The sequence below is a fragment of the Haplochromis burtoni genome, unplaced genomic scaffold (genome assembly GCF_018398535.1).
Source record: "Haplochromis burtoni strain Fernald_Lab_line unplaced genomic scaffold, NCSU_Asbu1 Contig_603, whole genome shotgun sequence".
In the NCBI taxonomy this organism is placed as follows: Eukaryota; Metazoa; Chordata; class Actinopteri; order Cichliformes; family Cichlidae; genus Haplochromis; species Haplochromis burtoni.
In genome coordinates this window covers 131,838-153,406 of record NW_024582964.1, presented here as the reverse complement: position 1 = coordinate 153,406, position 21,569 = coordinate 131,838, and the positions used below count along the sequence as shown (strand labels likewise).

The following is a 21,569-nucleotide window of genomic DNA, read 5'->3' as shown; positions in this document are numbered from 1 at the left end:
ATCAGATCAATACCAGAGTATCACTAGTGGATACCTGGTAATTACACATGCCTTTGGCAGATCAAATGAACATGGAAGTAAGCAATGAGGGGTGGGAGGAATGTCCGGAGATTAGGGCTGGGCCATATTATACCTTTCACGGTAATACCGGTATAATGTTAGGCAACGATAAGAAAATGAAATATCACGATAGAATATGGGTAAAACGTGCATGCGCAGTGCCTTTGTTTTCATACGCTTATATGCACATGGCGAACAGGTATGGCGGCGATGGAGAATGAGAAGGGCAAAAGCGGATTGTCGAATGAATCAGATGCACCAAAATTGGTTTGTAAAAGTGCTGCAACTTCAGTGGTGTGGAACTGCTTTGGTTTTCATCCGTCAGACACCCACCAAAGCAAAAATTTTGTAGAACATGAAAGCGGGGTAAAGGAAACACCACAAACCTATTTCATCATTTCAACCAGAAGCACTTGTTGGAGTACAACAAAGCTGTTAAAGCACGTGAAGAAACGTCCGCTTCAGGTAGCACAGTGGTGAGACTAAAGAAGCTGACTCAACAAACAATCAGCATAGCTTTAAATAGCTGCACGCTAGGACTGGGCAATATATCGAGTTTTTAAATATATCGACACAGTTTTATACGAGATATGAGATGTGACAATATAGTTTATATCGATATAGTCTACGTTACGTTATAACTATACTTGTGGAGCCGCAAGTTTTCCTCTCTTTCGTCCACTGTGTCTCTACACCTCGCCTCTGCCTCGCCTCTCTCCTTCACTGAACACAGCTCCTCCGCCCCCATCGCTTCACCTGCAGGCAACGACAAGATGGACACGGCAGCTATCACAGAGGAGCTGGTCGGTAAAAAGAAAACATTTGGAGATTACTATTTTAGTGCTGTCAGCGTGACGTTAACGCCACAACTACATTAACGGGGCAAATATCTGTTAACGAGTTACCGCGCATCGCCCCGTGCATGGGGCTGAACGGCGTCAACGTGTTAACAAGCTAACCGGGCTAACGCGTTGACGCCTAAAATCCTTTCATTTTCTCAAAAAGTCGACAGTGTGCCTTATGTATGAATTCTGGTTGTGCTTACTGACCACAAACCGATTTTATGTGGTACACAGCGCTCAGAAACCTTTCAAAAAGTGTTTTGGTACGACTTTGGTAAGCTACGAAAGCTGCACTGCTTAAAGGACTGTTGGAGCATTATAGCTACCGAGGAGCCTCGCGGAGTGATACGTACTCTGCTTCAACGTCATATTACCTTACTGTGTGTATAAGGACCATAAATGGCACCTGTAAGAGACACAGTTACAAAGAGGATTTCAAACTCCAGGCTGTCAGCCACGCAGTAGAACCTGGGAACAGAGCAGCTGCTTGTTATTATGCTCAGCGTCTGTTAGTTTACATTTTGACTGCACAATTGTGAGCTTTTTGTTATGCACAAAAACAACATTGTTTTATTTTATTTATGGAGCATTATTATTTAATAAATGCTGATCATTTATTTCTGAGTAATTTTTTCTTGTACATCTATGCTGTATGTTAATAAAAGTGCCTGTGTGAGATTTGGGACACAGCTTTGACTAAGAACTCTCTTTTTGTTCTTACTTTATGGCTTTAAAAATATCGAGATATATATCGTATATCGCCATCCAGCTAAAGAATATCGAGATATGAATTTTGGGTCATATCGCCCAGCCCTACTGCATCTCTAATGACAAAAGTAGTAAACGCTGGGAGGAACTAACTAATGTAATGATGCATGTAGTGATGCACTCCCACCCCATGCAGCAGACTGTGACAGCACTGAGCAGCTCCTTCAGTGGGAGACTGCGGCACCCACGGTGTGGGACGGAGAGATTTCGCAGGTCTTTCCTCCCCACTGCTGTCAGACTCCATAATAAAAACTTTAACTGATCAAGCACACACATCCATACATATGCAATAATACTAAGTGCAATAATCCTTTCTGTCATCGTTGTATTCTTACTCAGTTGTATATAGCATTTGTATTTGTATTCTATTTTTATCTTATTGTATATTTATTTTATTTTATTCTACTGTATATAGTATTTTATTCTATTCTGTACAGTTGTGTACTGTATTTATTCTTATTGTATCCTAATTTTTGCCTCATAACTTTTGCACTGTCCACTTCCTGCTGTGACAAAACAAATTTCCCACGTGTGGGACTAATAAAGGTTATCTTATCTTATCTTATCTTATTTTACAGGATATGATCTCATTACTGGAAAGGTCATGTACGTCACTTATCTTGTTATCACAAATTTTTAAATATATATCATGATAAATATTTTTGGCCATATTGCCCTGCCCTACCGGAGAGTATACATAACTGTTCACTTAATACGAGATACAGGCTTATACAATTTATTACATTACCATAGACCACAGGTGTTGAACTCCAGCCACGACGGCCAGTGTCCTGCAGGTTTTAGATGTGTCCTTGATCCATCACAGCTGATTTAAATGGCTAAATTACCTCCTCAACATGTCTTGAAGTTCTCCAGAGGGCTGGTAATTAACTAATCATGTCATTCAGGTGTGTTGACCCAGGGTGAGATCTAAAACCTGCAGGACACCGGCCCTCGAGGCCTGGAGTTCGACACCCCTGCCATAGACTATCAGCTACACACTCTCTCCCCTGATATTCCACCTGTCTGTCATCAATGCAAATCCACCACTGGTAATTTGACTCATTCTTTCTGGTCATGTAGTTATTGGAAGAGCATTTTTACTGTTACTCTGAAGCATTTGGAAAGAGCTGGGAACCAGACGCATTTACAGCTATCCTTGGGGTGACCAGTGATTTGATGTGTGTTAATAAGTATGAACATAGTGCAATCCACTTTGGAATGGCAATTGCAAGAAAGTTAATAGTATGGCAGTCGGGTGGAAAAAAAAGACTCGGCACTCACATTTGAGCTTTGGATGGGAAGAATTGTAAATATGTTGCATCTGGAGAGACTGAGGCTTCTCGGTGATATGAGACTCAATATATTTGAGAGATCCCGGCATTTTAATGGCATTTTTGAATGGGGAAAATTAGTATGCTGCGTGTGTGTGTGTGTGTGTGTGTGTGTGTGTGTGTGTGTGTGTGTGTGTGTGTATTTGCTTGTGTCTTTACTGGGAAATACTCAAAAAAATAAAAAGAGGTAAGGGTATTTGTTTGAATAAAAATGCAGAAATCTACATCCAGTGCAGGAAATAAGATATACATTTTCCAATTCAACACGCGGCGTCTTTAAATTACAACCTTAGAAATGGCAATGCAGTCCAATCTTTCTGTTGTATTAATTTACATCTAATATCTTTGATGTTCCACTCTCCACCGCTGTGTGCTTTATGATCTTCGCCCGTCCAGGTTCCTTCAAACTTAGAAGCATAATCACATTCTTTCTGTCATTCCTGAAAGGTTTTTTGCTTCCTTATACATGTGTGATATTTGCTTAAGCAAGCGAACACAGCTGCTGGCATGCTATGGACAGCTTGCACCGTGCTGCCACTGACCACTGCTGAGTACACGAAAGGCCGAAACCCACCCACCATAAAAATTCTGGGCATATCTAAGTGCATCATGAAATTTAAGGACTAATAAATGGAATGCAAAAAGGCATAAATGATCGCAAATACTGTTTCTGTCGTTAAAATGATAAATACAGAAATCTTCTGGCTGTAATGAGCCTGATCAGCGGGCTGTATGACGGACCAAGATCAAATAGCTCTCCTATGGATGCACACCATCATATCTGCGCAGTGCTTTACCAGCTCTGTGCGGACGCTCTATCAAGCCAGCAAGCAGGAAATATGACAGCTCCTCACACTGTTGAAAGAAACAGCAGCCAGGCGCGGCTGTACAAGTGGCTGCCAATCTGATAAGGCGAAGGGGTGACCTCCTGTTCAGAAATTAATGGCACCGATAAATCAAACACACTGAAAAACGACAGGCTCGTTTAGCTTCTCGTGGGCCCGGCGGAGCCTAAGAGACAAATAACACTGTCCAGTCTCATCCCCAACTTTAACAGGGCAGGATATTCATCTCTCCCAGCCTCAGTCTCACCACAGCGGAGAACCAAACCCCCCACCACTACCACCACCACCACCACCCCACCCCCTGAGAGGATGAATGGCTCGCTCCTGTGCAAACTTCAGGATGACCTCCTCCGGCTGTGTTTTTGCTGCCCCTCCTGTCAGCGCTGAGGCTGAAAGATTGCAGGCACGGTGAGGCGGCAGGGGAGCCCTCAGCGCAAGCCGAAGCAGCACCGGTGAAAAACAACCAGCTCGGAACATTATAGAGGACAGTGGGCTTTGGGTGGGGGCTAAAAGACAGCCAACAAACTGTCAGCTAAACAAGTGAATATGAACTTCTGTATCACCTTGAATATAATGGTTCAAAGCGCCTTCAGTGGCTTGGGATTCCCAGCATTCTTTAAAAGCATCTTAGTCTCAGTGTATTTGCTATATTAAAGTTTAGTATGTGGTACATTTGAACATTTTTGCACATATTTGCTCGCTTTTTACCCTCTTTGATGAACATTTAATTATTTAACCTGTTGTTAATTTGAAATCGTTGCATATGTAAGTCACCTTAAATACAATTTTTAAATGCTATGCCATTCAGAATATGCTTATTCTTAATAATGAATGTGTAAGGCTATTTTATGTCAGCAAAAACTTCAACAGCTCAGGTTGACCGAGCAAAAGTCAGTGGACTGATTCCCATTGCTTCATTGGGCAAGATACTGAACCTCAAGTTGCCCTAGATCAGGGGTAGGCAACTCCAGGCCTTGAGTGCCGGTGTCCTGCAGGTTTTAGATGTGTCCTTGATCCAACACAGCTGATTCAAACGGCTAAATTACCTCCTCAACATGTCTTGAAGTTCTCCAGAGGCCTGGGAATGAACTAATGATTTGATTCAGGTATGTTGACACAGGGTGATATCTAAAACATGCAGGACACCGGCACTTGAGGCCTGGAGTTGCCTACCCCTGCCCTAGATGCATCCATCTGAGTGTGTGTGTGCGTGTGTGAATGTTCGATAAAAGCTTGGGTGAATGAGACTTTGAATGCTCAAACTGAGTAGGATATAAGTGCCACTCTGTTTACTGTTGGATAAATATGCGCTCATAAGTTTAGAAGTACTTTATTTATCCCATATTTGGAAATTCTGGCATCATCATGTCAAAGTCTTTCTGACGTCCCCTTTTAGAGGCGTCATCTGCGCTTGTGAAGTCAAGCAAAATGATTCGATAACAAAATAAAAAATCAATTTTTTCCATGTTTTTGTGTTTTTAATCTCAGAATATTTTCAGATTCTCTTCTTACAAATTGATTTTGTATTATTTTATCATATTTTAACTTCATAATATTAGACAATATTACATTTTTGCACCACATTAATATCAGGGCAGCTCCAGGACTTTTTTTCCTTGTGAATTTGCGAAGTTAATCTCAGAAAATGTAAGTTTTTGTTTAAATATTACACAACTTTTTTTAACTTGTGTTTCTGAATCAATTTGCTTTTATGCACTCATTATCCACTCCTGTGTTTATGTGACTTGTGGCACTTGTAGATGAACTCATGGAAATTAGATCTTGGCGTTGGTTACATTTAGTAAAATCAACTTCAGCAGCTCAGACTTGAACTAGCAAACTTATTTTCCAGTCATGCACACTGACATCTGTCCCGCAGCTTGTCTGAGGTATTAGAAAGCATTATTTTCAGTGTCAATTAAACTGCGAGTTATGTTCAAAATCAACTTATTGACCATTTTGTTGATAAGAAATCTATCACGGAGCAAAACTAAATTTGCCTATGATCACATTTCCTCCAAACTTATTAGCAAATATTAGCACTGAATATCACAATATCAACACTCTAATATTGTCACAATCAATAATCCAAACACACCAGCCAATCCCCAATGGGCTCCATTAATCACAGACCAGCTGCAGAGGAGGGCTACAGTGGTAACCCAACAACTCTTAACCCCCAAAACCAGCGCCACCACCACCCACGTCACCGCCTTCAATGGACTCCTTGTCCAGCACATAGGGCTCCACTGTGAAGCACGTCTGCGTGTCACAAAGAAATATTGATGTTAAACACTTCAAACATTCAGTTCGTTCCGCTTTAAACACTGGCTGTGTTGATTTTCGAAAACCCTGCAGTCACTGAGGTTTACCTTTCTACTGGAGCTATAAAAAAAGACACACACACACAAGAAGGAACAGGGGCTAGGTCCAGTTTAGAGGTTAGAGAAGAAGCCCACAGACACTTACGGTGAGTCACTGAGCAACATTCTGGGAAATTTGCTAAAATCAGATCTCAAACATGTAGATTAGCATAAGTCATGTTTGGGTCCAACCTATAGCATGCAGCTGGTCTTGTTTTGTCAAAACTAGAGTCTGGCAGCTTTTAAAATATCATGTTTACTCTTCATATCTTGTTTATTTACTTGTGCAGAAATAGAAATGCAAAAATGAGAGATGGTTTTAGCAGCTGCAAACTTTTTTTTTTTGCTATTTATCGGGTAAACTTCGGGAGGGTAAGCATCTCACACAGCGGCACGAAATCTCTTACCAAAATTCACATGCCATCCGAAGGTCGCTGCTTTTCATTTCCAGAAAGCTTTCTGCTCTTCCTCATAATTACCACCATTGTCCTACAATGCAAGGCACAAAATGCAGAGATTTGTACCTATTTAAATAAATAAAGGTTAGGCACACAGACACAGTCTCAGTCTGTCCATCAGGGCCTCGGGAATAAACTTGCTCATTTGCTCTTTTTCCACTCCAGCCCAACCTCATGACACTGTGGAGGTCTGTGGGTAACACATTCAGGAATCCAGTTTAATGACTGAATGCCACTTCCATTTCAGGGGTTATACATTAGCAGCAGAAGGGCTGTTGCATATAGTCAGGGCTCTGAGAAGCCCTGTCTCTATTTAGTGCTGAGGCAGAAAGAAAAATTAATTGCAACTAAAACTTATTTAATTGAGTATTATAAAGCAATAAACACATTTAATACTTCCTGCACAGTCTAACTGTAAAGCTTGTCATAGATTTGACACGTTTGACTCCGCTGCCTGCTGTCAGTCGCACATTTAACCGAGGAATAATCATAATAATGATAGCAGCACGTTCATGTTTACCAGTTAAAGTATGGTAAACTTAGAGTCTGAACAGTCTGTCTGAAGGAAATATCTGTTAAGTTCTCGGCCTTTTTTCCTTCTTCTATCACATGGATCTCTTCAATTCAGTTCAATTCAGTTTTATTCATAGCTCCAAATCACAACAACAGTTGCCTCAAGGTGCTTTGTATTGTAAGGTAAAGACCCTACAATAATACAGAGAAAACCCCAACAATCAGACAACCCCCTAGGAGCAAACACTTGGTGACAGTGGGAAGCAAAAACTCCATTTTAACAGGAAGAAACCATTGGCAGAATCAGGCACATGAACAAGTTTTTCAGCATCACTCTGAAACAGAAGTTTTAGAGATATTGTGCAAATTTTTAAAAAAAAAAGCAGTCCTATAACCTGACCTTATAACAATAACAATACAATAACCACCTTATGTTTCTGCCCCATCTTCAATGACAGCAACAACAACAACAACAGCAATAGTGCAGACAAGACGGAAGTCATGGTGTGCTCTCCTCCCAAGACGGTGCTACAAAAGTTGTTTTAATGTATTTTTGCAGTGGTTTGCAGTTGTCTGCAGTTTGTTTGGCGGGTACTTTTGCACAAATCAACTACTTTCAGAAGGCTGGATACACTCTGAAGCAAAACCCATTTGTCAGTGTCCTAAAAGGAAAATATTCACTCACTATATCATCTACAGGCACCAGGTTCACAGTCCGAGGTGTATACTGACTGAACACCTGGAGGAAAATTACGGGCTGATGTGAAGCCAATCCATCATGTTATCCACTTGCAGACTGTAGCTTTACCGTTGCACATCAGTCCACCAGGAATGTAGTCTACTTCTAAAGTTTGGTTAACCGGTTACAAATAAATCCTGCACCGACGACACTGTCTAATTTTACTCGCGTCCTAATCTTTCTAAAGATATTAAAATGCATTCACAGCACGTGATGCAGTGTTAAGAAGTTCTGACTTACAGAACAAATAATTTCATCAAACTGTCAACTTCAAAGCTTTAGTACTTATTGCTTCCAACATGTGATTTAAATAAGAAAATATTAGAGCCGAATTTGAGGGGGAACTCCAACTAAAGGATACTTCACGGTTTTAAACTGAAATATGCTTTCCAGCTTTCCAGGCAATACAAATTTTACATTTGTAAATGGAGTTCGGCGCTAATTCGTTCAACGCATTAACCACAGACGGGCTGATGAATTCCACGAGCTTGTCTATGAAATAAAGTTTAAAAATGGAACAAAAAAAGAAAACAATGTTAATGGAAGCGCGAGCTTACCTCTCACCTTTGGGTCATCACAGGATTCACGGTGAGTGAAGTTATGCGGGCTCAGAGACAGATGCAGGACTCGCTGCAGACCCGCCGTCCACAGCTGTGCACTCTGCTGCAGCCCTGTGATGGCAGGGCGAGGCAGGCTCAGACCACTAGGGGCGCTGTGTGATAAACTGAGTGGTTTCAACGTTTAATACCGCAATAAGTGTGATTTGACAGGCGTCTTTATGCATGACGGAAAACAAAAAGAGAAAGAAAACAAGAAGTTATGTTGCTTTTTTGTTTTTTATAAAAGTCAGTCTCAGGCCCGTATTGAGTCATTATGACTTCCCAGAGCCGATAGCCAGTGTGAGTCTGTGACACTGTATTGCAGAACATTTTCTCCAGTAAGACAAACCTCGCTTTTTAAAGAAACTTTAAAAACTTTACAAAAAAAGTGGATCCACTTAGTCAGGAAGGTTGTGCTAAAATTAGTATTGGCTATGGATTTTTCAAGGGTTGCCTTCTTTTTCTTGATAGAAGGCATGTGCCACTTATTACTGGCACATGGATGAGCTCATTGAGAAAAAGAAAAATACAATCAAGAAACCACTGAGCAAAGCTTGGCTGCCACCTAGCGGGAGAACATTATTTATTGTTATAATCCTCAGATTTACCCATTCTTATATTTTGTTTGTTCTTAAGTTATGGTATTGTATTTTGCACGCCTCTGTTGCTTGTGAAGCTTGTACACAAGAATTTCACTCACATGTGCTATACCAGTGTACCTGCACATGTGATGTGACAATAAAAGTGATTTGATTTGATTTGAAAACATAAACACATAAAAACTCAGTCAGAAATAGAACAAGTTCAACATATAATACAGTTAATGTAAGATTAAAAAAATGAGACAATTTACCTTGCAATCTGTATTCAGGTGTTTCTTCTGTATACACTATAAATATAAAAATGCAATTTTCAACCATAGTTTGGCTTTAAATCTAGAATTATTTCTTTCTTACCTATTTCTACTTGCAAGATGTGAATGCTTTTGGACTTGTAATGGTAGATGTTCAACATAAAAAAGCATGTGAGCATATGACATAACTAAATGAATGAATGAATGAATGTTGGGAAACATGACAGAACAAAAAACTAAACAACGACAAATCAGCTACAAATCTAATAGGGCAACAAGTGTATTGTTTTTCTGCCTCTTCTTCTTCTCATTCTTTATGATCTGCATATAATACTAATCATCATCATCATATTATAGCACTTTTTCCCTGAAATTACAACGTAATAAATAAAGCCTGAACCATAAAATAATTGCCAGAAAAGTATTTATTTATTTATGGTATTTAAAAAAAACTGGACTGTTCCTTGAACCTTCTGACTAATAAAAAAATGAATTAAATATTACTTTGCATTTATGAGTTATAATCTGCATCTGGCATTGTTGTGCAATTTATTTAGGCTTTCATGAAGAAGAAAAAAATCACAGGTCTCAAAAACTCCTGTATGAACTATGATGCATTTGGCTTCATATGGTTAATTCTAACAATATGCAGTGACTGAGAAAGCATTAAGTTTAATTTCTTTTGTAAAATTACCAAATCATGCCATTTCTAAAGTCTTCACTCAAAGCTCTACTTCAATCTTGTTATTTAGAAAATAAAGGTGGAATTGATTCATCGTTCAGTCCTATCTAATCGCAGTTTTTAGTATATCCAACTGAGTAAACCTGTTTGCTTTTTTAGCTGTGATAACGTGTTGATGAACTGTTGCTCTGATTGTTTCTATTTTCTCAGCCATGACGCAATAAACTCCCGCGCTTTAGTAATTCACCGGTAGCTAATAGAAACAACGCATTCACGTTCCCTGTGTCGATTTCAACCAATAGACACAGAGAGTGCGTGCCAGCCAATGGCGAGCGCATGCCTAAGGTCTTCGATCCAATGACCCCTGAGTAAGGTCGATAAAGCTAGCCAATAAGACGCTAGCAGCATTGTGTGACCGAGGCAGGGTCTGCCGGGTTCATTTCGCCGCTCCTCCACCCGGCTGCTCTTTTTGGATCTCACTGCAATGGCGGAACAGCAGCAGTTCTACCTCTTGCTGGGTAACTTGATGAGCCCTGACAACAACGTCAGGAAACAGGCAGAGGTAAGACGAGGAAAAAAACAGTTTTTAGTGGCTGACAAGTTCGGCGAATGCTGGAAGTCGTGTGGCCAAGTTAGCAGAAGCTAACCACTTAGCTGTCCAGCCTGGCCGCGCGCAGCCTCTCACGTCAAGCTCGGTAGCCCACGTGCGCTGTGAAGCCGAGTACTAGTCAGCTAACGCTAACTACCACCATGTTGCGTAGTTATACGTGGACATAATTTCGATGTCACAGATACCAGCGCTGTCGTGACACCATGTAGTCGTACGTGTCTCGGCAAAGCTCAGGCTGTTCGGTAAAAAGTGAACGGACCCGTTTGTCGGAACCAGCCTCCAAACCTCCAGCTGACAGTGGCGCCTGTAGAGTACAGGAAGTAGCAGCAAGCTAATGAGCTACCCACAGTGCTGCTAGGTTTGTTAGCTAGCACGCTAGGGTTCAGCACATTGGCTTGCTAAAATATTAAAGCGGAATATTGAGACTGAATGTGGCACATATGCTGAGTTACTGCTGCGGTGATAAACAAACCATCAAAGGGATAGGCTGTAGATGGTGAGGTAGTTCATTCAAAGGGGCGAGTACTTATGCAATGGCCTCCGGTCGTGTTAACTAAAAGTCAAGTCTTAACCAGACAGTTTTAAACTAGCAGCCGTGTGAAGTTGATCATCTCAGTTTCAGACACGTCAGTAGCTAGGCTCGTCTCCTCGGATTAGTTTCTCTCAGAGGATTTGTTTAGGCTGTGTCTAGCTCGTCTATTCACTCTCCCCCCCTCACAACCACCATTATTAGCCTCTTGTCGCCGCAGAGCATTGTTACCAGCGTCCCCCTCCCTCTCCGGCACCCCGACTTTTGGATGAGGTGGTTGAATCTTATCACACACCGCCTCTCTCTACCAGTCAGCGTTTTTCTTTGATAAACTCAGACTGTCTGCCGGGATGCTAAGCTCACTGGAATTCATCCTTTATAGGAACTCCTCCCGTTCTCTTTTACTCGCATAATAGGAATTGATCCACCTGTATGGGACCTAAACTCACATTTTAACAGTTGAAAGATACAGTTAGTCACCCTTTATTTTATATTATTTTTTTTGTAGTTAATCCCATCACTAGTTCATCCAAGTGGTGGTATTGTGAGAAGCCATGAAGTACATTTGAATTTGTGTGGCAACCAAACTCATTTAGGCTTTAGGTGGACAAATGGATTAGTGCAGTAGTTCAAGTCAGGTTATAAGAGGAGTGGACTTTGCAGATTGATTTTCAGGTAATTCAAGGGTTGCTCAACCTGAGCGCTTGGTCATTCTGATTCTAATTGTTTGGGATTTGATTTTAGCCCAGCCGTTGGCACATCTGTGCTCCTCCCTGTCTCATTTTGTCAGTTTGGGAATCATTGAAGGTGGCTCTCCCGTGCAGTTGTGTTAAGAGTTTGTATTCGATCCTTCCACATGATGGGGATGCTGAAACTACATGCACATAGTGACTTTTACCAGAGCGCACACCAGAGGTTTCACTGTATCCCTGTGGAGTCTCATTTAACTTGGGTAAACCAGCATAACAGTGGTAAAATAAATGGGTGGCTCTTGTGTATGAGCCCATTAGGGCTCATGTTCAGTTTATAGCCATATTCGGTACACTTGCGCAAATGTCACACTTTTACTGCTCATTAAAATACTGATTGTCTTTATAGCAAACATCAGTGATGTACAGGGTTTTTCCTGGCTCAGAACTGGACATTTGGGGTGTGATTATGCAAAGAAACACAATGTGAGTTGAGGCAGAGTGTTACCTTACCTGACAGATGTCTATGTATTTTCCTGTGGGTGGTTTTTTTTTTTTTTTTTTGCCATTTTTATAAGGAGAAAATATTCATGCTTCTGTAGCTTAACCCTCAGTAAAAATGGGAAAAGTGAATATTCAGTCCTGCCTTTATATTTCAGGTAATCCCTGAAATGACCTCACTGGACAGTCCTTATTATTTTGACCACAGCATCTGTTTAAGCTTGAGTGTTTTGTTTTGTTATTTATTTTTTTTGGGGGGGGGGTTCTTTGTAACTGCAGTAAAGGGAACATGATGCTGTATTAGCAGTAGAAATTCATGTTGTGCATGGCCTGTCTGATCCTAACCGCGGTGCTTTCATTTTCTTTTCAGGAGACCTACGACAATATTCCAGGCCAGAATAAGATCACATTCTTGCTACAAGCTGTCAGAGATGCGTCTGCTGCAGAGGAGGTTTGTACACGGATTGTGAACATATCTGTGGCATGACATGGTGAATTTTTTTTCAGCCTGAAGCAGGGGAACTGCAAAAACTTGGCCACTTAAGAGCCCATCTGAGACATTTATGATCTGTTGTATTGTGCTCAATGAAGTCTTGACACACCCAAAAACGGACCATTTAGGCCAAAGGTCAGACAAAGTTGACGTAATGCTTTCACCTTTAAAATCTTAAGTTGTCAACAAATGTTGTGTATGAAATTTGTTTTTCACTCGTTCACATCTCCGTGGGTTTTTCGGGTGCTGTGTCACAGTTAATATGAGACATTACATGCTAAATAAATGGATTATGTGCATTTTTGCCCTATATGAATAATGTACTGAGTGGGTTTTAATACACACAATAACTTGGAAAAACATCATCCAAAGTAATCAGGGATGCTCCAGCCTCTGTCAGAATCTAATAAAAGGATGGTGAAATATTAAATCCAAATATTCTTATATATGTCTATCTGTCGTAATTATTACCCATTCAGACGGCAGTACACATGGGAAAGAGTGATGCAATGCGTGACACTGAAGCCTGCAATACCTTTTATCTCTAAAAGATGCAACATTGCTGGCATTTCAAGTATGTTGTCCGGCTATCACATGTGAGGCCTCGGCGCTGCCTGACTACGGCTTGTTGTGAGTCACAGTTCTGGCATTCAGGCAGTCATGTTTACTCTGAATCCACCAGCTGCTTGGGCCCTCATGCTTCCTCTGTTTTACTTTACCTCAAGGCTGATATTTTTAGAGGCTTGAAATGGGAGCAGGCAGAGAGGTGCTTGGCCCAGGGAGAGTGACTCTGCCATTCTAAGACACTCGGTCTGGTTTTGTTTTTATTTTTTATTTTTATTCCCCTTAATGACCACTCACTCTAAAGGTTTTGGTTTACCAAACGGGTAACATGTTTTTGCAGAAGGAAACGATTTGTTTCACAACACTTGTTAATGAGAGAGCATAAACTATCAAACTAGCTGGTCCAGTAAGCCAACTGCCCAACTAAACTGAAAAAGGAACACTTGTGTATGGGTGTCTGACATGACTGTTTAGGTATGACGTCATGTTGAAAGCAGCATTGTATTTAATAATTTTTTTGCCCCCACAGGTCAAACAGATGGCAGCAGTGCTGCTGCGGCGGCTGCTGTCTTCCTCTTTTGAGGAGATCTACCCAGGCCTGACCGTGGAGATGCAGACAGCCATCAAGACAGAGCTGCTGACGGGCATCCAACAAGAGACTTCCCCAACCATCCGCAAGAAGATCTGCGACATTGCAGCTGAGCTGTCCCGGAACCTGATCGGTGATTTTTATATTTATTTATTTTTTTCTCTCTCACTCTCTTCTGGTGGCTGTTGATAAAACGCTGTGGATAAGCCATGACTCAGTATTTCCCATGTTATGCAGGAATAATGGGCAAACATTCTCATGGGTCATTAATGAAATTCTCAGATGTTGATCAAATAACATTCAAAGTGGAAATTACTGAGGAACGTTTGGTGTTTTTGTTTAATGTAGATGACGATGGGAATAACCAGTGGCCAGAGGTGCTCAAGTTTCTGTTTGATTCTGTCAACGCTGAGAATGTCGGCCTCCGAGAAGCTGCCTTGCACATATTCTGGTGAGCTCCTGTTGCATGATGAATTCAAACTCTTACTCAGGCGGATGCACTGATGGCTGACTGATGTCTTCCAATGATATCTTTCTAGGAACTTTCCAGGAATCTTTGGCAACCAGCAGCAGCATTATATGGAGGTTATCAAGCGCATGCTTGTTCAGTGCATGCAGGACCAGGCAAACCCACAGGTAAGGTTTTAGGATGGGGCGTGGCCTGGTAGCTGAAACGTGATGTCATTTAACTTTGTGTGGATCTTTCTTTCATATCACACGCCTCTCAGTTCCCTTTCTTAGCTGCTTTTATTTATTTAAATTAATCTCACAGATTCGTACCCTGGCAGCTCGGGCTGCAGCGTCTTTTGTTCTGTCCAATGAAAGCAACACAGCTCTACTGAAACACTTTGCTGATCTCCTGCCGGGAATCCTGCAGGTAAGCTATAACACATTGGTGTGTTTGTGATTTCAGATCGGATCACTTTGTACTGTAGATACGGAACCCGTCAGTACTTATGTTTTTGCACCGGTAATGGCTTCTGAGCACTAAGAGCATCAGTCATTTAAGATCTATTAATTAAAGTTTAATGTTGGATATCTGCAAATGGAGGCTGGAACTTCAAAGTAAATGCTCTACTGCTTACTTGGAGTGACATGATGTTTTCATACTGTTATGATCGATTCTGACGACAGTCTCTGCATTGAGAGGTTATTGAAGTCATGTGAAAGCAAATACACATGCAAGTGTTTGGTAGCTTTTGTTCCTGCAGGTTATAATAATGCAGCATCATTATGAAATATTGGGCATCTTGGATCCTGTAGCAAATCTTCTATTGCAGTAGCATATTTTGTGTTTGACTCATAAAGGTGGAAGAGGAAGTCAGGACAGAATGTGGCATTAACTTTGCCACACCTGTTGAATATATTTGCATTACAAACCTACCTGTTTGTTTGATTTACCCATCAGGCAGTGAATGAGTCATGCTACCAGGGAGATGACTCTGTGCTCAAGTCTCTGGTGGAAATTGCAGACACGGCACCCAAATACTTGAGACCCAACTTGGAGGAAACACTGCAGCTCTGTCTGAGGGTAAGCTGCAACCTCTAAATGGTGAATATCTCTTTACCACTGATCAAGACTCGAGGCATCGTTTCATGTGCAATTGTCCTGTCTCCTCAGCTGTGCGCTGATACCAACCTTACAAATATGCAACGGCAGCTGGCATTGGAAGTCATCGTCACGTTATCAGAGACAGCAGCGGCCATGCTAAGAAAACACACGGCCATTGTAGCACAGAGTGGTAAGAGTTTGATTCAGCGGCCTCTATAATGATGTGCCCAAATAAGATGAGTGGAGTAGCTTTGATAGAAGTCTGTTATGTTTATTAGTGCCTCAGATGCTGGCTATGATGGTGGATCTCGAGGATGATGATGAGTGGGCGATGGCTGATGAGCTGGAAGATGAAGACTTTGACAGGTACATCCTGATTCACTAATATATTTCCATCTTTGAGGGTCGGTACAGCATCTGCGTCCCCTACTTCTTAAAGTACTCTGAAGTTCAGTAGATGTGTGCATGTCCATAAGTTCCTGGATGTTTCTTGTGCTTCACCAGTAACGCTGTGGCTGGGGAGAGCGCGCTCGATCGAATTGCCTGTGGTCTGGGAGGGAAGATCATTCTTCCCATGATCAAACAGCATATCATGCAGATGCTGCAGAATCGTAAGTAAAGCTGCACATTACTGCAGCACTGATTTAACTTTAATTAAGCTACCATTTGTTTTCATACAGCAAAATTAACAGCTGCTTTGGTACTAAAGTGCTTAAATTTGTGTCAATTATGTGTTTCCTGCTAGCTGACTGGAAGTATCGCCATGCTGGTCTAATGGCGCTGTCGGCCATCGGTGAGGGTTGCCACCAGCAGATGGAGGCCATCCTCCAAGAGATCGTCAGCTTTGTCCTCCTGTTCTGCGCCGACCCTGTAAGGAAACTGCAGCTGTTGTACAAAAGTGCCACTCAGTTTACTTAACTGTCTTAATGGTTGGTTGATCAATGTTTAGTCGCATCATTTCCCAATTCTTAATCATTTGCTCTTTTTTTCCTTCCTAGCACCCAAGGGTGCGGTATGCCGCCTGCAATGCTATTGGACAAATGGCCACAGACTTTGCCCCCACCTTCCAAAAGAAATTCCATGATAAGGTATCTGAAGTGACTTAAACAGCTGTGCAAGCATTTTCATTTTCTTCATGGCTACAAAGACAGTTTGTTTATTCGTTTTAGGTGATCTCAGCCCTGCTGCAGACCATGGAGGACCAGAGTAACCCTCGGGTGCAGGCCCATGCCGCCGCCGCCCTCATAAACTTTACAGAGGACTGTCCTAAATCGCTGCTCATCCTTTATCTGGACAACTTGGTGCAGCACCTTCATGTCATCATGGTTGCCAAGCTGCAGGAGGTACAGTGAAGTGTTCGAGGAGACCGTGCATTCACAAAGTCGGTGTGTGTGTGTGTGGTCTGTTTCATACAAATCATTTCTTCAACTTTCAGCTGATCCAGAAGGGCACGAAGCTGGTGCTGGAGCAGGTGGTGACATCCATCGCCTCAGTGGCCGACACCGCAGAGGAGAAGTTTGTGCCATATTACGACATGTTCATGCCCTCGCTCAAACACATTGTAGAAAACGCCGTGCAGAAGGAGCTCCGGCTGCTGCGCGGCAAGACCATAGAGTGCATCAGTCTCATCGGCCTGGCTGTCGGCAAGGAGAAGGTATACTTTGACCATCAAAGCATACCATGTGCCAAGATCCTAATTCAAGGTTATTCCCTTTAAATTAAGCTTTAACCCTCATATTCGCACATCTTTCTCTCTGCCCTTCTAGTTCATGCCAGATGCATCTGCTGTCATGCAGCTGCTCCTCAAGACCCAGACTGACTTCAACGATCTGGAGGATGATGATCCCCAGGTAGGACGACTTGAACAAAACTTAAAACTATCTAGTTCAAGGTGGTGGTCACACACAGTCAGCTGCTATGGTTTGTTCTCGGTTTAGATCTCCTACATGATCTCAGCCTGGGCGAGAATGTGCAAGATTCTGGGGAAGGAGTTCCAGCAGTATCTGCCGGTGGTGATGGGCCCCCTGATGAAGACTGCCTCCATCAAGCCTGAGGTGGCCCTGCTTGACAGTAAGTAACAGACAGCTGCCACCTGCACTGACTTCTGATGCGTGTCCAGTTTGTTCTATAAGTCTGAAATGAAAGTCTGCAGGCATTCAAATGATCAGTTACCAAAGCATGCTTTAAACCTGATCAATCCAGTGGTGAATAAAGGCTGCAGCCATGTACCTTTACCCATATTGCAACAAATCAGTGTCCGTAGATTAATAGTCACAAATCTCTCTGAAGAATATCTGCTCACTGTCACGTGTTCATATTTAACTCATTCACTGCCATTGACGTCTATAGCAGTCAGTTGCAGTGAATGAGTCAATGGGTTTAACTCATTCACTGCCAGCCATTGGCAGTGAATAAGTTAATATTGCAGTAATGTGCTGCCTGCTGGGACTTATATATGTGATTCTTGTATGTGTAATGTAAAGGATTCACTTAAAACTCTTTCACTTTTCTTCTTTTAAAGCCCAGGACATGGAGAACATATCAGAGGATGATGGCTGGGAGTTTGTCAACCTGGGAGACCAGCAGAGTTTTGGAATCAAGACAGCTGGCCTGGAGGAGAAGGCTACTGCCTGTCAGATGCTGGTGAGAAGAAAATGAGACTCAAGACTGTCCTGAGAAGCTGTGGATGTGGTCATCACTCACTCTTCCTCTTCTTTCTTTTTCTCAGGTGTGTTATGCCAAAGAGCTGAAGGAAGGTTTTGTTGAGTACACCGAGCAGGTGGTGAAACTCATGGTTCCTCTGCTCAAGTTCTACTTTCATGATGATATCCTCTTGTTATGACATTTTGAACTGCAGTATAATTGAATGGTCTGATTCTTATATAGCAATTTCCTATTCTTCCAGGGCACTCAGTGCTGCATGATTTTGGGGGCGGGGGGGGCGGCATTCAACCTTTAAAATAGTTTAGCTGGATTCAAACATTCAGGAGGAGGCAGCACGATCAGATTCCATGTTTAGATGTTAAAGACTTCAGCATGAACGTCTCTGATGGTTCCACTGTTCAGATTAAGTGAAAATACAGGTGACGTTGGCCTTAACTGTCTCACGTGTGCGGGTGGCAGCAGCTGAGTCCATGCCCCTGCTGCTTGAGTGTGCCCGGGTTCGAGGACCAGAATACCTCACCCAGATGTGGCACTTCATGTGCGACGCCCTCATCAAGGCCATCGGCACAGAGCCAGACTCGGATGTCCTGTCAGAAATCATGCATTCGTTTGCCAAGGTAGCTACATTTTGGGCTTTTTTTTTTTCCTTTCTTTCCCTTCCTTTCTTTCCCATGTTGTTTTGTGCACTGACAAGTGTGTTTGTTAAAGTGCATAGAGCTGATGGGAGACGGCTGTCTGAACAGCGAGCATTTCGAGGAGCTGGGCGGCATCCTGAAGGGGAAGCTGGAGGAGCACTTTAAGAACCAGGAGCTCAGGCAGGGTGAGACTTCAGAAACACAAATATTTTACCCATGACAAATGATACATCACAAATACCATGAGGGCATGATTATTTTAAATGCTGGGACAAAATCCTAACACGTACTTGTGTTATCCAGCTAAGAGACAGGATGAAGATTATGATGAGCAGGTAGAGGAAACACTACAAGATGAGGTAAATATCTTTGCTTTGCGTGTTAACCTTCAAAAATGATGATGATGATGATGATGATGATGCAAGACACTCCAAGCCATCATGTTTGTCTTCTCCCAGGATGAGAACGATGTGTACATTCTGACCAAAGTATCTGACATCCTGCACTCGGTGTTCAGCAGTTACAAAGAGAAGGTGCTGCCTTGGTTTGAGCAGCTGCTGCAGCTCATTGTCCAGCTAATAGTGAGTGATTGCTGAGCACTGTTTTTTAGTATCATATGTACATGGAAACTGGAAATGAATACTACTAAACTGTCTCACTTGTCTTCAGTGTCCTAACAGGCCCTGGGCTGACAGACAGTGGGGTCTGTGCATCTTTGACGATGTGGTGGAGCACTGCAGCCCCTCCTCGTTCAAATACGCAGAATATTTCTTGCGGCCGATGATCCAGTCACTCTGCGACACGAGCCCCGAGGTCCGGCAGGCAGCTGCCTACGGCGTCGGCGTCATGGCTCAGTTCGGAGGCGAGAACTACCGCCCCTTCTGCACAGGTATGACCTGGTCTTTACTTTACTTGCTAGCAGTTCAGTTGCTTAGCGACACCTACATGATGTGCTCTGGTCTTTCTTCTTCGTCACAGAGGCCCTCCCCCTGCTGGTCAGAGTCATCCAGGCAGCTGACTCGCGCTCAAAGGAAAACGTCAACGCTACAGAGAACTGCGTCTCTGCTGTGGGAAAGCTCATGAGGTTCCGACCAGAGTGCGTCAACGTTAACGAGGTCCTTCCCCACTGGCTCAGCTGGCTACCGCTCAAAGAGGACAAAGAGGAGGCGGTCCACACTTTTGACTTCCTCTGTGACCTCATTGAGAGGTGGGGTACCGAGACTTCATTTTCCTGACTGTCTATGAACCACCTCCACCCTGCACACCTGACCTCTCAATCCTTTCTCCACAGCAACAACCCGATTGTCCTCGGACCAGAGAACGCAAATCTTCCTAAAATTTTCTTCATCATAGCCGACGGCGTCTCAAATGAATCTATCAAGAGCGAAGACGCGTGCAGCAAGCGGCTCGCTAACGTGATCCGTCAAGTGCAGGTAAGCCCAGAAATGTAGACACAGCCCTCAAATCTACTTTGGGTAATCTGCAAAGCATTTAAACATATTCTTGTCATATCTTCCAGACCTCAGCAGGATTGTGGACACAGTGCATATCGACACTCAATGAGACGCAGCAGAAAGCCATACAGGACCTTCTGAGTACTGCCTGAGCCTGAACCTCGCCTCCGTCACCTCCCTTCTCTTTAAAAATTAAAAATCAAGCCCATTAAGAAAAGTTGAACTCCTGAACCTCCTCCAAACACTCCCTCTTCTTCCTCCTGCTCTGATCTGTAGTGCATATGGATGCTGGCTTCACCCCAACCACAACCCCCTACCAACTACATTACTCCACCTACATTCAACTGACTTGGAGCAGGTTGGATATGAATGACGAAGGAGGACTCTGGCCATCTGCTTTAAAGACTTTTTACCTGTATTGACGGGAGTGGGATAAGAGTAAAAGGTTTTGTCTCATCACCGTTACACGTCTTCTACTCGGATGTTTTTATTTTTTTCCCAACCATTCCCAGACATGTGACCGGTCTCGTCGCGGCCAGACTCAATCACCAAGTCGCCCTACACAAACTCATTGGACAGTTGGGCTCAGGAGGAGCTACAGTGGGGGGGGACGTGGGGACAGGACAATTCTAGTGGACTGAGCAACTGAACGAGGTGGAAATGCACACTGGGCAATCACTGCCTGTCTCCTGTGAAATTATTATTTTATTTTTTTTGTATTTTTATTTTTATTCTTTTCTCGTTACATCACCCCAGCATTTCCTGGGGGGAAATGTCCTCTGACTACTGCAGCTCAGAGCTTTCAAAAGTAATGGCATGTTTAAGTGGCTAACCCTAGAAAATATTCATCGTTAGGAAATTTACGTCATCGTTGTCTGGGAGAGTTGATATCGACTTGAGCAGCTTTCCTCCATAGCCTTCCAGACAGCTGTTCACAGGAAGTGAAGCATTTGAACGGTTAAGGGCCCTTTTTAGGTAGCAGCATAACGACTCGGCGCTCTCTAAGAAGTTCGTCACAGCTGTAAAGCCTGTGGCGCGTTGGTGAAATATGAAGTGTAGAATGAAATGTATTTGTTTAAGTACTACCTTACTCTTAACTTTACAGTTCTGACCCTTTGCAGTCCTGCAGGTATGTGATGGAAATCCAGAAACTACCAAGAATAAAACTACATTTGAGAATTCTGAAAAAGTGGTCTTCATTTTCTGCTTGCAACTTCCAGTCATTCGGCATCT

The 21,569-nt window shown here is 42.7% G+C and overlaps 2 protein-coding genes across 6 annotated transcripts in view; one reads left to right on the top strand and one right to left on the bottom strand.

Moving 5' to 3' along the window:
• The window catches only part of LOC102309194 (semaphorin-5B), a 47,673-nt gene extending 39,050 nt beyond the window's left edge, over window positions 1–8,623 (bottom strand). For 2 of the 5 annotated variants that reach the window (XM_014329732.2, XM_042214718.1), the window contains exon 1: window positions 8,480–8,623. The gene's annotated coding sequence lies outside the window, so the exon portion shown is untranslated. Of the gene's footprint in view, window positions 1–6,619; window positions 6,702–8,479 lie in introns of all 5 variants that reach the window. The other 3 variants (XM_014329731.2, XM_014329733.2, XM_014329734.2) reach the window with 3 other exon arrangements.
• Window positions 8,624–10,417: 1,794 nt separating this feature from the next.
• On the top strand, window positions 10,418–21,525 carry kpnb3 (karyopherin (importin) beta 3). Its single transcript, XM_005948713.3, has 26 exons — window positions 10,418–10,618; window positions 12,756–12,836; window positions 13,972–14,164; window positions 14,380–14,482; window positions 14,571–14,667; window positions 14,804–14,908; window positions 15,440–15,562; window positions 15,653–15,773; window positions 15,862–15,949; window positions 16,088–16,194; window positions 16,329–16,453; window positions 16,582–16,671; window positions 16,753–16,926; window positions 17,019–17,237; window positions 17,350–17,433; window positions 17,521–17,653; window positions 18,105–18,226; window positions 18,312–18,408; window positions 18,692–18,864; window positions 18,956–19,067; window positions 19,186–19,241; window positions 19,341–19,463; window positions 19,552–19,771; window positions 19,861–20,089; window positions 20,174–20,315; window positions 20,402–21,525. The coding sequence occupies exons 1-26, from the start codon at window positions 10,541–10,543 to the stop codon at window positions 20,486–20,488; spliced, it is 3,282 nt and encodes a 1,093-aa protein (XP_005948775.1). The 5' UTR covers window positions 10,418–10,540; the 3' UTR covers window positions 20,489–21,525.
• Window positions 21,526–21,569: the final 44 nt, after the last annotated feature.

Excerpts from the sequence above, each read along its gene's own strand:
- kpnb3 (XM_005948713.3), top strand. The coding sequence starts at position 10,541 with ATGGCGGAACAGCAGCAGTTCTACCTCTTGCTGGGTAACTTGATGAGC. Across the intron at positions 15,774-15,861 it reads GGCCATTGTAGCACAGAGTG|TGCCTCAGATGCTGGCTATG; the intron begins GTAAGAGTTTGA and ends TATGTTTATTAG. Across the intron at positions 20,316-20,401 it reads ACGTGATCCGTCAAGTGCAG|ACCTCAGCAGGATTGTGGAC; the intron begins GTAAGCCCAGAA and ends CATATCTTCCAG.